Source organism: Notolabrus celidotus, chromosome 14 (assembly GCF_009762535.1).
Source record: "Notolabrus celidotus isolate fNotCel1 chromosome 14, fNotCel1.pri, whole genome shotgun sequence".
NCBI lineage: Eukaryota > Metazoa > Chordata > Actinopteri > Labriformes > Labridae > Notolabrus > Notolabrus celidotus.
The window spans coordinates 1,308,926-1,323,774 of NC_048285.1; the positions used below are offsets into that span (position 1 = coordinate 1,308,926).

The window sequence follows — 14,849 nt, forward strand, 5'->3', positions numbered from 1 at the left end:
AACTTTTGAGCAGCATTGATATAACTTTGGTCCTAATCCTGACCCCAGCAGAGGGCTGGATTAAGGCTGGATTACAGGAACTAAATGCTCCAATACTTTTGATTTAGTCAATTGAAACAACATTTTTCAGTGTGGTTTATACGTCTTTATTTTCTCACCTAAACTGCTGAATCACATAGCAACACAATGGATCATGATCCTTTAAAATAATTCACCAAGTAGCTTCACAGAATATTTAATCTGCAGCAGATGTGAAGATCTTTCAGTTTGTGTGGACTTTGGGGCCCCCTGTGGACAAACTATGTAGTATTTAGTGCTGAAATTGGGCTGGTATGCTGCAGGATCCAATATGAAATAAATATTTGTGTGCTAACCAAAACTAGCGATGTAGCCACGTTGTTTTGATGCTAACGGAAGCTAACAGTTTGACCTCACCTTACGGTCTATGGTGTCAACAAGCAGAAGCTAAATGTGTCTCAACTCTTTTCTGTGGATTGATTTGACATGACGTGTGATCAGTTTGTCTCTGGTGTTGCTCATGTTAGTGAAAGTTAATAACCGTAGTCAAGGGGTTTAGACCAATCAGAATCAAGCATCTTACACAACCAGGAGATCCTTAAGAGAGCCGGGTGGTAAGACCTTTACCAGCTGTCAGTACCTCTTCCTGTCCTCTCCATGTTACAGTGCCTCTCGGCGGCCCATAGTGCCGAAAATACATTACCCATAATGCACTGCATGAAGCTTGATTCAATCCAGTTCTGTTCTTTTTAACAAAGACAAACATAAAGTGGATTATCTGATCCTGGATTGCTAAAAAGAGGATTTACTAATGAAGATAAGACTTTGGAATAACCGGGCACTGGAGCAGAGATCTCTGTCCAAGGTGCTGATCCTGCTGCAGGTCTGACTGTGCAGAGGCCACGAGGACACCGTGGTCTCAGTCCAGCGTATGTCAGGCCTGCATCTGGAACACTCATGAAACCAGGTGATGTGTTACAAAGAATGAATCTGGAGGAGGTGTGGAAGGATGAAGGGATCAGAAAACACGTTTCCTGAGCGAGCTGGGACAAAGACCTGAAGCCAGACTTCTCCCCCTCACTTTGTCAAACGTGATATCAGCTCCTTGAAAGCCAAAGCCCGTCTTCAGGAAAACTTTAAATTGGCAGAAGTGTTTAAACTCAGCTCTTTGGCTGCACTTTCTTTTTTAATGAACACTTTGAAATTCCAGCACAATGTTCTTAAATCTAAATCACGCTGTTCAGTTCTTCTCCTCTCTCGCCCGTTAATATTAATGCACGACTCTGGCTGCAAGGTGATGATTCTTATTATGTAATGATCCTTACAGGTGCTTTTTTATAATTACTCCTTAAGTATTTAAAACGTCCGAATAGTGTGAAAATGAAAATCACAATAACCAAGAGGACGAATTTATAATATTTCAAACTGCAAAAAACAGAAATGTCTCACATTGAAGACGGACAGTGAAGACAGGGTGAATAAATGAAACCCTTTGAACATGCAGTTTATAATGAAACTCTAACATGATGTGCATTCAGGGTTACAATTTCTCACTTTGACTTTTTGAACTGTTTTGTCCTTTACTTCTAACTGTTTTGAAATTCTGATTACCAGTAGTTTTACCTGCATGTTTCTAGCTTTGTAAAACTCAAACAGCCTGAGATATGAAGAAGAATATGAACAGATAATACTTCCACGGTCAGATGAGTCTTGTGTCTTCGTCCTCAGTTCTGAATCCTGAGAGTCAGTGAAAGTCTGAGTGTGTTTCTCATCTATCTCTAAACCCAGACTGAAGTTGAACCCCTCTCCGAGTGTCACGATGTACCTTCCAGTATGAAAAGAAGAAACCGAAGCCGTGCTTATCAATAAGCTTTCATTAAAAACACAAACATGATGAATGGCTTCACGGTGTCAGAGGACAAGACAAAGTGATGTAGCGCCCAGCCGGCATTTTACCGCTCGCAGGCCATTTGTCTCAGTGAAGGCTCCCTGTTAGCAGCAGTGTTATGATGCCACAATGCTGCCATGATGGCTCTTTTATCTCTGCTCTGGTCTCCAGTGAGCCCGCGAGTTCCCCAGTTTTTGGTCAGCCTGGATATTAATAGCTACGACTGACCGTGGTAATGACTAGCTCAGGGAGTGATAGCACGCGGCTCCGGCTGCAGCAGCTAGTCGGGATGTTGCTCTAATGAGAAATACTTTAAAGAGCAACACTGCTCTTCTTATCTCTGTTCCCGTGAAACACTTTGGAGCTGGCAAACATCCCTCCGCACTAACAGAGTGTTGGAAGCGGCTGAGGTCGTAGGTTGTCATTTATTGGCCTGTTTAATCTCTGCACATATTTCCTCGCCCAAGGCACAGAGCTGTCCCCAACAGACAGAATCAATAGCAGCTCCACTGCCAAGCCATCCGAGGGCTAACAATAAAAACCAAGACAATTACAGCGGACCGGTTCAGAGTCTTTAGCAGGAATATTTTATTAATATGTTTGGAGCCACGCCAGCGGGCTGAAGGAAGACAAATCAGAGGCTATAAAACAGCCGGTTAGTTAACTGGTCACCTGAGAGCCAGCCTGGACATGTTCCCCACTTATTGGCTCCAGTGCGTGTGTGAGAGAGAGAGAGAGAGAGTGTGTGTGTGTGTGTAAATGCTGCCTTACCGATCCAGCAGGTGGTAGCCACGGGGGGATGTTGGAACATTAAATGTCAGCTTGTTTGTTTCTGTTTTTTTCATCGGACATTTGTTTTTTTATTCGGCTCAGTTAACCATTAAAGATTCATCTGACAGGTCGGAGAGTCCGGACTTTGAGGGTTTGAGTCACATCAACCAAAATAAATCTGATACAGGATGAGGATTTATACAAGGGGGTTTACAGGTTAAAGTTCAGTGCTAATAAGGATTTTACCACGCAGAGTAATGTTAAGTATTTATGCTTAAACAGAGCTTAACAGACTGCATCGTGTTTATGTAAGACATGGAGGGAAACACACACAGGGTACCTTAAAACAGACCTTACATGGATTAAAAGAAAGAACACAAACCTTGAAAATGAAACTCAAAGGTTCCTTGACACAGCTGCTCAAGGACACTCTGACACACGTGGTGAAGGGTAAACGGATGCTAACGGGTACCTCTGCACAGACGCTGCATGGTATCAAGCAAGCTTGCATTGATGCTAGATGGTACCTTGATACAGCCATTTAAGAGTACATTTGAACATGAATTGCAATTATTTTTATTTTTTTATTATTTTTTTAAAGTTATATTTTTGGCCTTTTTGCCTTTATTTGATAGGACAGCTGAAGAGAGACAGGAAATGTGGGGAGTAGAGAGCGGGGGGAGACATGCAGGAAATGGTCGACCAGCCAGGAATCGAACCGGTAACCCCTGTGTCTGTATGTGGGGCTCTCAGACTGCTAAGCGCCCCCATAGCAAAAAATTTGAGCAAATATTAGAAAATCATAAAGAAAAACAAATGTGTTTAACTAATTATAGAGGGTACCTCGATATAACCACTAAAAATAACTTTGAAACACCTTCATTATTATTATAAAGGGAGGAAAACTGAATTTAGAAATATGCAGAAGGATAGTTTGAGACTAAAGGACACCTTGAGCAGATTTGAAAGGGTACCTAGAAACAACAGCTCAAGTATGTTATCAATGAGGTACTAAAGGACACCTTGAAAACTGATCTATAATGCCTGGAGCACAAGTCTACTATATGAGCAGACCTAAAAAAGAAGAAAAGAAAAAACAGAAGAGCAGCTGAAGGGTACTTTAAACTAGCAACTTAAAGGTACTTAAAACATGCCCGTCACTGAACCTCAATCAGATATGAAAGAGGACCTTCAAATGCTAACAGATAACTTTAAACCAAAGATAAAAGTGTCTTTGGAAATATGCCAAAGTGTAAATTAACACATTTATGAAAGGGTAATGCTAAAAGAGATGCTGCCTCTGAAGAGCCACAGATGGGCTTTAACCCAGCGTCTGTATTTGATGACCTCTGTGACAAAGCATGTTGGAGCTTCGTGGTCACGTGCTGACAATAAACGGTGCATGAATGTAAACGTGTTCAGACTCTGAGGTGACTCTGTGCTCAGTTGTTGACGCTGAATCTGATAAAAAAAAAGTGGTGTCACAGTTTCTGCTGCAAAACCTGCAAAACAAAAATCTGTCACAGTCTCAACAAGAAGATTTTATTCCTGTCATTTAAAGTGTATCCACTCTCTGTACTGTACATACAACTCTCTCTCTCTCTCTCTCTCTCTCTCTCTCTCTCTCTCTCTCTCTCCTCCTGTTCTGACTCTCTCCTTTCTTCCCTCTCTCTGCAGCCTTCGTGCTGAGCTGTGTGTTCCCCCGGCGGCCTCTCTACGGTGACGTGTCAGTGAGCAGTCTGCACTCTGGAGGAGAGGCTTTCTTCTCCTGTCTGACCGGCTACAGGCTGCAGGGCCCTGCTGTGCTGACCTGCCGCAATGCTAGCACCCCCTACTGGAGTGGCAAGGAACCACACTGCCTCGGTAGGTCCACCACACACAGATCAACGTACAACTCCAGAGACTCAGATACTCTTAAAGGCACTATGAGGAGTTTTTAAGTGGTTGAGAAACAGACTGAAACTGATACTGATGCCTCTTTATGACCCTCAAAAGCAAACAAGACCATCCACAACAACACTGATAGCTTCTCTGTTGTCATTTTTAATGCCTGACACTGCTCTGAGGGGGTAGGTGTCAGATCAGATGATTGACATCTTGCTTTAGAGACACCCCGTTATGTCTATTTTCATGGCAAATAATCACACCGTGTGATACATTTGTATGTTAAACACAACAGGATGAGGTTATTGTCTGAAGATGCAAATTTTGCATGTACAGGATAAGAGATAAGAGGTATCATGTTGTCCACAAGGGGGCGCCAGAATCGATATACAAACCAAAAGTTCCTCACAGCAGCTTTAAGTTAAGTTTGTTTGCAGAAAATGTTTCCCCAGTCTGCTTCAAATATTTCAAATTTATAACTACAACCACGTATGACAAGTAGCATCCAGCTTTATGTGCACAATATCAAATCTAAAGCACAAAAGATCAATTATTTTGCACATAATCATTTTCTGCACATTAGTTTCTCTTTCTGTGTTTCTTCTTGGAGATTTACTAATTCATATTAATTTGATGTCCTTCTTTCAAACATAAAAAAAACCCTGAAAAACAAACAAACACAAGTAAAAAAAGAAAGAAAAAACTAAATGATAAAGAAATAAACAATCAATGTTAACCCCACAAAGCTGAAAAAGTGTGGACCTGGTGCTTAAATATAAAATCTAAATACATACACCAAAGTCTTTTAAAGAGGAGTTATCAGCCTTGCATGGTGAATATGTACAGAAATCCCCTGTTCTGTGTCTTACTGTCACATTCCTTTGGGTTAATACAAATGTGCATTCATTAAGAGAAGGTAGTGGAGGATGATAATGCATTAGTACGGAAGCGTGTTGCTTTCACAGGAGAAAAGAAATTCTGCCGTTTTTCCTAGTTAACGACATACGCTACAGTAAAATCCCGACAGCACCTGAAGGCCACATAAGGAAGTAGACATAGACTGTATAAAATATGGACGTGACGTCACCCATCTGTTCCTGAGAGCTGTTTGGCAGCAATATTGGAAATGCAGAACTCAACCAGGCAGAGTGTGACTTAAAGGGGCGGAGTTTGAGCCTCTTAGCCAACAGCTATGTGTTCTCGCCTGTCAATCAAGTCAGTCATGTCCTTATTTGGGCAAAAACTCGTTATCTTAATATCTTCTGAACCGTTGCGTTGGAAAATTATTCACCCCCGTACAGTGTGTGCCGATAGAGAGATTAGCTTTGTAGGGCCAAGCTGTTTTTTGAACCAGGCTGTAAACATGTTTATTAATGCTGCAAAGATCGTCTTTTTCCCATTCATGTCTATGTGGTTTTCGGTGTTTCTGCAGCCAGCCTCAAGCAGATTCTTGATGAATTGCACTTTGTAACACTTCCTCATGGGCTTCATACCTTGAGACTGGAGGTTGCCGCTTGGAAGTAGTCCATGGTATGTTCTCAGGCAGCCAAAGACTCTGCAGTTGTTTAGACTTTAGCCTGTTCTGATCTGCATCATGTTGCAGCATTACTCCAGGATCAGCTTAGCAGATATGTCAAGCTTTATGGATATAGAACGATGCATCTGAAATGCATTCAAGCTGACAACCTGGAAACTCAAGAGACAATCAGACAATTGATGAAAAAAATGGATCTCCGCGGAGTGCAACTGAGGTGCTGGGTATCTCATTCATTCAGAGAAACAGAGACTACTTTCTTTTGCTCATGTGAATGCATCATGAGTACTAAATGAGTCTTAATATGTGAGGAGTAAAGGGTGCAGATATTTCTGTTAAAATGTAGAAAAAGTTGTCAAGAAAGTAAATATGAAGGTAAAGCAGAGACACTTAAAACTCTGCTTCAGCTTTGGAACTTCCAACCTCATACGCCTCATATGTTGTAGGTTCAAGTAGTAAATAATTCAAATATTAAGCAGAAGTGCTGCAGAACACTTCCTCTAAACTCAGATGAAGAGTGCTCCATAAATGAGGATGCATGCGCTGCTGTCAGTGGACAGAGGCCCTAATCTCAGTTGGATTAACTGAGGAACATTAGAGAGTCTCCTCTTCTCCTCCGCCAGCTTTCAAACTCCTCCTCTCAGGAATCAGGGGATTCCAGGTCTCTTATTTTGAAGGACCTGGCGCCAAGAGTTATCTGTCGGACCTTCTGCTCCTCATGCATGAGAGGCGCCGTGACAGAAAGAGCTGCTCTCCCTCAGGAGTGTGTGCATGATGAATGTTTTTTTCTGTCTTTGCTCCGACGAGGTTGGCTGATGAATAATAAGTGACCGTTTTACTCCTGACCTCTCGCATCGACTCGGATTCACAGCACGGGGACCATTCTCTGAAAGCAATTTCAAAAGGAGTGTTTGTGCAGCCTTGTATCTGTATCTCTGCCATCTTGATTGTGTGCGTGAATGTGTATGTGTGTGTGTGTGTGTGTGTGTGTGCATATGTGTGTGTGTGTTTGTGTGTGTGTCGAAGCAGAAAGCAGGTGTACGGAGGTGTGATTACTGAAGGCTGGGCAGGATGCCACTGGGTTTACTCTTCCTGCTCTGCTTTAATTAAGCTTTGTCTGCATGAGTAACCTTGACCTGATCAGCTGGGAAAACACACACACACACACACACACACACACACACACACACACACACACACACACACACACACACACACACACACACACATACACACACATACGTCCACAGGCACACAACCACCCTCCTGCCTTGATGGATTTTCTGTATGTGTTGATAAATCTGATGTTATCTCTTACGATGATTCCTCTCGCGGCTCCCTCTGTGCTCTCGAGTTTAAACTCAAAGTTGATGGAAAACTGATAAATCTGCTCGATTTAAAAAGCAGATTAAGTCAAAATAAAAACATATTTCCTCACCTCTGTCCTCTCTCAAAACAAGCCATGCATACAACGTCAACACTTTGCATTGTAAGTATTTATTCGTAGTGTTGAGGGATTGAAGCTGCTGATCACAGAGATTCTGGTTTTGGAAGTTTTTGCAATTAGATCCTTCAAGATTCTGCAGAAACAGACGAAAGTTCTGGATCTTAAAGCTCAGATATAACTTAAAGACCTTCAGTGGATCGAGAGCAGTGCCCTGTTGGACCAGCTAGTGTCCTAGATTAGTTTGCAAAGTCGTCCTAAACCATCTGTTTTAACTAGTTTGTGACTTACATCGTGTCGTTGTTTGGTTGCAACATGCAGACGTAAAGTTCATCTTAACTTGTAGAGCGTAACATCCAAACTCAATGAAGTGTCGCTGCAGAAATTCTGTTTTCTGTTTAACCAATCAGTGAAGAGCTCTTTCTTTAATGGCGATAACGGGTGCTGATTAATCTGCAGTGCAAACTAACAACAGTGACATCAAGTGGTGAGATCATGAACTACAACAAATTCATTCATTTAGCCGTTATGGTCCAGATGTAACTATCTCTGCTCGTGCAAAATGAAAGCGTAGTATCAATCAATCAATCAATCAATCAATCAATCAATCAATCAATCAATCAATCAATCAATCAATCAAGCGATCAATCAATCAATCAATCAATCAATCAATCAATCAATCAATCAATCAATCAATCACTCAATCAATCAATCAATCAATCTTTATTTGTATAGCGCCAAATCACAACAAACGTTATCTCAAGTCTCTTTTACAAACAGAGCAGGTCTAGACCACTCTATGTCAAATTATGAACAGAGGCCCAACACCAAGACAGGATAAGACTCAGTCTGACCCCACCTTAATCCACCATGAGCATTGCACCTCGCAGTATTTAGCTAGTTACAGCGGAGAGGACAAACTTCCTTTAACAGGCAGAAACCTCGAGCAGAACCAGACTCATGTTAGACAGACATCATGCCTCGACTGAGTTGGGTCTGGAAAGACAGATAGAGGGGAGTAAGAGAGAGAGGTGATAGTGATGAGACGAGTAGTAGAAGCTGTTGCCACTGGAGTCCAGTAAGTCCGTATCAGCTGGAGTCCGGGCGTCTACGGCAGCTCAGAGGAATCTACGAGACAAGGGAGCTCAGGGACTCCAGAAAGGTCTTTGGTTAGTAACTTTAATGGGACAGGCAGAGTTAAAGTAAGTGATGAAGGGGTTGGGGGGAAGGGGGTGAGCTAGGATCCCAGTGTGTCAGTGTGCCAGTTCCCCCAGCAGTCTAGGCCTATAGCAGCATAACTAAGAGCTGGTCCAAGCCTGATCCAGCTCTAACTATAAGCTTTGTCAAAAAGGAAAGTTTGAAGTCTACTCTTAAAAGTGGAGAGGGTGTCTGCCTCCCGGACCCTGACTGGTACATGATTCCAAAGGAGAGGGGCCTGATAACTGAAGGTTCTACCTCCCATACTACTTTTAGAGATTTTAGGTACAACTAGCAGGCCTGCATGTTGGGAGCGTAGAGTTCTAGAGGGGTAATAGGGCACTATGAGCTCTTTAAGATACGAGGGTGTCTGATTTTTAAGAGCTTTGTAGGTTAAAAGAAGGATTTTAAATTCTATTCTACATTTTATTGGGAGCCAGTGTAGAGAAGCTAACACTGGAGAGATGTGCTCTCTCTTCCTAGTTCTAGTCAATACTCGAGCTGCAGCGTTTTGAACTAGCTGAAGAGTCTTTAGAGACTTATTGGGGCAGCCTGATAAGAGGGAGTTACAGTAATCTAACCTGGAGGTAACAAATGCATGGACTAGTTTTTCTGCATCGCTCTGAGATAGGAAGTGTCTAATTTTAGAAATATTGCGCAAGTGAAAATAGGCTGACCTTGAGATTTGCTGAATTTGGGAGTTTATCAGATCAGAGTTTACATAAATCCAAAATGCATGAAGACTTTGATCTGTGCTTCTGCGTTCCTTTTCTGTTTGGAGAGATGGGCTCACTTTGAGGATGCAGGAGGTTTTACCGGCTGTTTCGTGTCTGCAGCGTGATCTCACGATAGATGACAAGAATCCAGAATGCATGAAATCTGTCTTGGAGATCACACTACAGACACAAAGTTAGCCCATCTTTCCAGACTATGGAGGACTTCGCACCCACTCAGAGCTAGGTGTAAGATTTAAGTTGTAACTTGTGCTTCAGTCTGAACTATATAAGAATATATCATAAATATCTCTTTGGATACGCCTCTTGCATGGCGTGAACGTGCGTGCACCCCATGTACAGAAGCTGTAGTCCTCGTAGCAGCGATCGCGGGTTCAACTCCAAACCTCGACTATTTCCTGCATGTCTTCTCCTGCTCTGTGCTCCCCATGGTTCTGTTTCTCTACAGCTGTCCAGTCAAATAAAGGAGAAAATGACTCAAAGTATATATAAAGAAATATCTTTAACTCTTTTTAAGTAAAGGAAAAATATTCACTTTTAGATATTAGGGTGTTAAAAAAGCGCTGGAGGAAAAAACCTGACTGCTTTCTTTTGCAGCGTCCATGCCCTGTCTTGGTTAATTTAGATATTAGTTTATATGAATAAAGGAGATGTGTTGCCTTGAGCGTGACAAGTTTATGATTGTTTTATTCAGCGTGTTATAAATGTGAAGAATCAAGTGTGTTTATTTCATTTAATCGTTCCTTCTCTCTTCTTCTCCTCCTTCTTCTCCTCCTCCTCCTCCTCTCTCTCAGCTGCCTGTGGAGGTTTGATGAAGAACGTCTCCGTCGGCCGGATCGTCTCTCCAGGTTTCCCCAGCAACTACAGCAACAACCTGACGTGCCACTGGCTGCTGGAGGCCCCCGAGGGCCACAAACTGCACGTCCACTTCGAGAAGGTCGCTCTGGCTGAAGACGACGATCGGTAAGACGAATGCTCGGACATCGTGAACATAAAAACACACCGACTGAGCTGAAGTTATAGTCCCTCTGAAAACATGAATACTGAGCTAATGGAGGTTTGATTCTCTGACATCACTGCCTGTATTTTAACCACGTTCCATCGTCTCTGTAAGAAAGGTAATCATTCACATCATCAGAACTCAAACCAGGAGAAACACCCAGGTAATGATCTTCAGTAATGGTCGTTTCTCCGAGTCTGTCCGTGTCGTGTTGGAGATAAAAGCGGTCTGAACTGATGACATGTGATGATGTGAGGACATGTGAGCTGGTTATGGAGCGCTGTGAGTCTCCTGGTTCGCTCTCTGTTCACAGAGATGCATCACCTGCCTCTTCACTCCTGCACGTTCCTTCACTTATGTTCAATCATCGGCCTCTTGTGCTTGGAACCCTCCTCTTTGTCCCGGGGAGAACATTATTCTGAGGGCTCTGCAGGGTAACAACTGGCTGTCAGAGCGCTGACAGTACAGTGTCATTTGAGCAGCATGGGGCTCTCATTACAGAGGGCTGAAAGAAGGAGCCACGGGGGGGAAATTAGCTGAATAATCCATTTTGTACAGCAGCCAATAGCTGCTCTGGGCTGCTCTTACTCTCCTGCTACAAATAAAGACCTCTCAGATATAAAGAGACATCTGGACGGCTCTGAGGAAGCTGCGAGATCAGAAACAAGAGAGGACTCGGAGAGAATTGGCTCGAGAGAAGAAGATAGTGGAAGAACAAAAACGTCTTATAAGCAGCCATCTGCTTTTTTTAAGACTTACCCTTTCATGGCGTTCTGAAGCTGCTCCAACACTTGATCTGACAGACATCTCTAAATAAACATCTTTGATGGATTTCTGTCTCTTCCAATAGATGCACAAGCTCGCCCTCCAGAAGCCTCATCGTTTGATTGATCTAAATCGGGTTCAGATCTTTATCCTGCTCACACATTCAGAACAGTTTAGAAGCTCTCAGGGAACGAGGACGAAGCTAATGTCTGCAAAACTGGATCAATTTGTCCCCCTGTCATTAAATGAAGACACGTCGATGTACAGATGGCACCGCTGTTGCATTTCTATTACATCTACATACTTTCAGCTGCACCTCATGAGCTGCTTTTCCACTGCAGGAACTTTCCTCAGGAACCGGGAACCTTTAGAGGAACATTCCCAACAACAAACACTGACACGTTCAGCTGAAGGTCTCCAGTTTACAGGGTCACTTTTCAGACTGTAACACCGGGAGCTGACAGAGACACATTCACACTATCAGTCTCATAGAAGACCAGTGTTCAGGAGTTATTAAACCAAGTCATCCACAGGTGTGTGTGTGTGATGTGCATTCCAGGCCTCGCCCCCAAAAGTTCCTGGACCTTGGAAAGTACTACAACCCGAGCAGGGACTTTTCAGGGGGAGGCGAAGTATCCCAGAACTAAATATAGACCCTGGTTCCTGCTGTTGAAACTTCCACAGTTCTGAGGTAAAGTTTCTGGAGTTGAAAAACACATATAGTTCCTCAAAAGATCCCTAGTTCCTGGGGTTAAAAAGCACCTTCTGTGTGTTTCAACAGCAGGAACTAGGGTCTAAAGTAAGTTCTGGGTTAGTTGATCTAGTTCCTGGACCTTTGGAAAGTACTACTCCCCAAGCAGGGGCTTTTCAGAGGGAGATTAACTACACAGGAACTCAGTTTGACCCTGGTTCCTGCTGTTGAAACACCCATAGTTCCTCAAAAGGCCCTTAGTTCCTGGGGAAAGTTCCTTAGGTCAGAATACAGACTAGTGTAATATCCCTTTAATTATTGGGGCATGTTTTAGAGTTTATTCAATCTTTCAGTGGTTCTTCGTTGCCCAGGATTCCAACATCAGACGTAGACGGGGCAGAATGAGCAGTCTGAAACCAGACAATCATTTTAGGGAATAACTCAGACTTTCCTCACAGATCACTTCATCAGAACACAGAAAGATAATCAGATTCTTTCTATTCAATTCAAACGTTTGTAATCATTACTAAATGTATTTTAACTACTGAGTAAAACTTCTCTGCAGCACTTCAGAGCGAGAAACCAGAAGAAGAAAGCATCGTGACCTTCAGCTCTGCTCCGTCAGGGTGAATGGAAACATAAAGAATGAATGTAAATATAGATTTTATTTTGACATCAAGGCTCTGCTGCGCTCTGTTACACACCTCCACACTACCTGAGCAGAATAACTTAAGCCTTCAAAGAAAGAGCGAGCGGGGATCAGTGCAGAGCTCCACGGGGAGACGTGAGGCAGAGCCACAGGTGGAGGAGGCCGCTGTGACACGGAGGGGATCAACGAGGTGCCTGACGGAGTTAACCAACCTCCAACCTGCTGGTGACACCACGGCGTGAAGAGTCTGAGAGGTCGGGTTCATCTGAACGGAATTAACACAAAGAGAAATCTGAGAGACGGTTCTTTTATTGGTCTGAAGTTTATTTAGTTTTAATGGATTGATCAATTAAAGGAGGAGGAGGAGGAGGAGGAGGAGAAGGAGGAGGAGAAGGAGGAGGAGGAGGCCGATCCAGACAAAGAAATCCACTCCGATAACGTGAGTGGATGTTTGTTACGGGTCCCCTGAAGTCCTTGGTTCCCGGTGCATTGCACTACGCTCTTTATAGATGTTGCCTCAAAAGTCTCGTCTCTCCTCTTGTCCCCCCAAGAATGAAAAATGTATAAAGATGTTGAAACCAGTGTTGTAGTCGAGTCTGAGTTGAGTCCTCAGTCCTCTGTGTTCGAATCCGAGTCCGAGTCCAAGTCACCAGGGAAAAATACCAGTCCGAGTCCGAGTCGAGTCCTCATGACTTGAGTCTGAGTCCGAGTCGAGTCCTCACCGATAATATTATATATTACAAGGAGGGCAGCCGTTTGAATCCAAACTATTGACTGTTAGACTGGCTGTGTGGACCTGGACTGGCTGTGTGGACCTGGACTGGCTGTGTGGACCTGGTCTGGCTGTGTGGGACCTTTTGGATGTGTAGGAAACACATTTCTTTCATTAACATTAGTGTTGGAGCTATTTCCATCATTTTATGTCATAAATATAAATTATTCTAATATATTCATAATGATTTTACTTCATGTCATGTATATGTTGTTGTTTGTATTAAGGGCAATGTCATGTGCATTATCATTAGTTTATTTTAGTAAGTATTCTTGATAGTTTGATGGTTTTCACCTGGATGGGCAGGTAAGATAGGAGGGGTGGACACAGGGAGAGGTGAATGTTATTATTTTTTTTTTTTACCAGAAGATGTTAGAGCACGAGGACGCTACACACTGTTTGGTGAGAAACTGTCTTATTTAATAAGACTTCAGAGAATCTGAAGTTTTTCCTGGACATTTGAAATGTGTCTGATCCTGTACGATCCGCTCTCCTCCAGCGCTGTGGCCGGTTTGATTTTCAGTTTTGATTTGAGTAAATTGACGAGGTCTGACTGCCACTGCAGAGAGATTCTAATGAAATCCTGCAGGTGTGTGTGGAGATTAATTTATGAATGAAGTCACAGCGCTGTGTGACGTGCGTAAATGCGCTTCAGCTGCGCATCAGTTGATGAGGGGACGCGCTCAGAGATTCTGCTGCACTGGGATCACTGCTGGTGTCCAATAAACTAACAATAAATCAAACAACTTAATAACTTTGGTTTAGTAACTGTAGTCGGTAATATTACCGTTATACTAACACAGTAAAGTGATGAACGGTCTCAGTAACTTTAGCATCTCTCTCACTTTTCAGTTCATCCTGTACAGATGTCTGTTAAAGTTTGAGCTGGTCTCTTTCCTTGATGGGTCTCTTACTCGGGGAATCCACAGGATGCGTGTGCGCCGCGTTACGGCTGCGACACGGCTCTGCTCCGTCCCGGGGCTTTCGCCCTGGTCCATAGGATGCGTGTTTGGAGCGGCGCGCACTCCGGAGCAGGAAACTCAAGATCCCTCGAGAACTCCAAAACGCGCGAGAACAACACAGTATAAACTTTTCCTCGTCCATGGTGTCGGATATCTTTTGAGACTGACGTCTGGCCCGATGCCACAGGTTATGACGTAATGTTGAAGAAGTGGTGAAATTTACGATCTTGTGTTTGCACATGGTGTTTATTTTGAAAGTGAGCGGATGTTGCATACGATCCTCGTGCCTGACTTCCGGGATAGTTCGATCATTTCTGTGTCGATTGACGCGTGCTGGGCGCGGGGAGCGGCGAAAATAGACTCCCCGCGTATCTCTGGCAGAGCGGCGCGGCGGAACGCTCCAGAGACGGAGCTGAGACGCGCCACAGCGCGCCCTGTGGACTCTAGAGCATTGACTTGAATGGGAACCTATTTGCTGCGACGTGCGCGGCGCAGCCGTAACGTAACGCGACGCATCCTGTGGATCTTGGGCTTTAAATC

The 14,849-nt window shown here is 43.5% G+C and overlaps 1 protein-coding gene across 1 annotated transcript in view; it reads left to right on the forward strand.

Moving 5' to 3' along the window:
- The window catches only part of LOC117825636 (seizure protein 6 homolog), a 163,761-nt gene that overhangs the window by 106,292 nt on the left and 42,620 nt on the right, over positions 1-14,849 (forward strand). The window contains exons 6-7 of the mRNA XM_034701549.1: positions 4,355-4,540; positions 10,265-10,433. Of these exons, the coding sequence (XP_034557440.1) occupies positions 4,355-4,540; positions 10,265-10,433 (355 nt within the window). The remainder of the gene's footprint in view (positions 1-4,354; positions 4,541-10,264; positions 10,434-14,849) is intronic.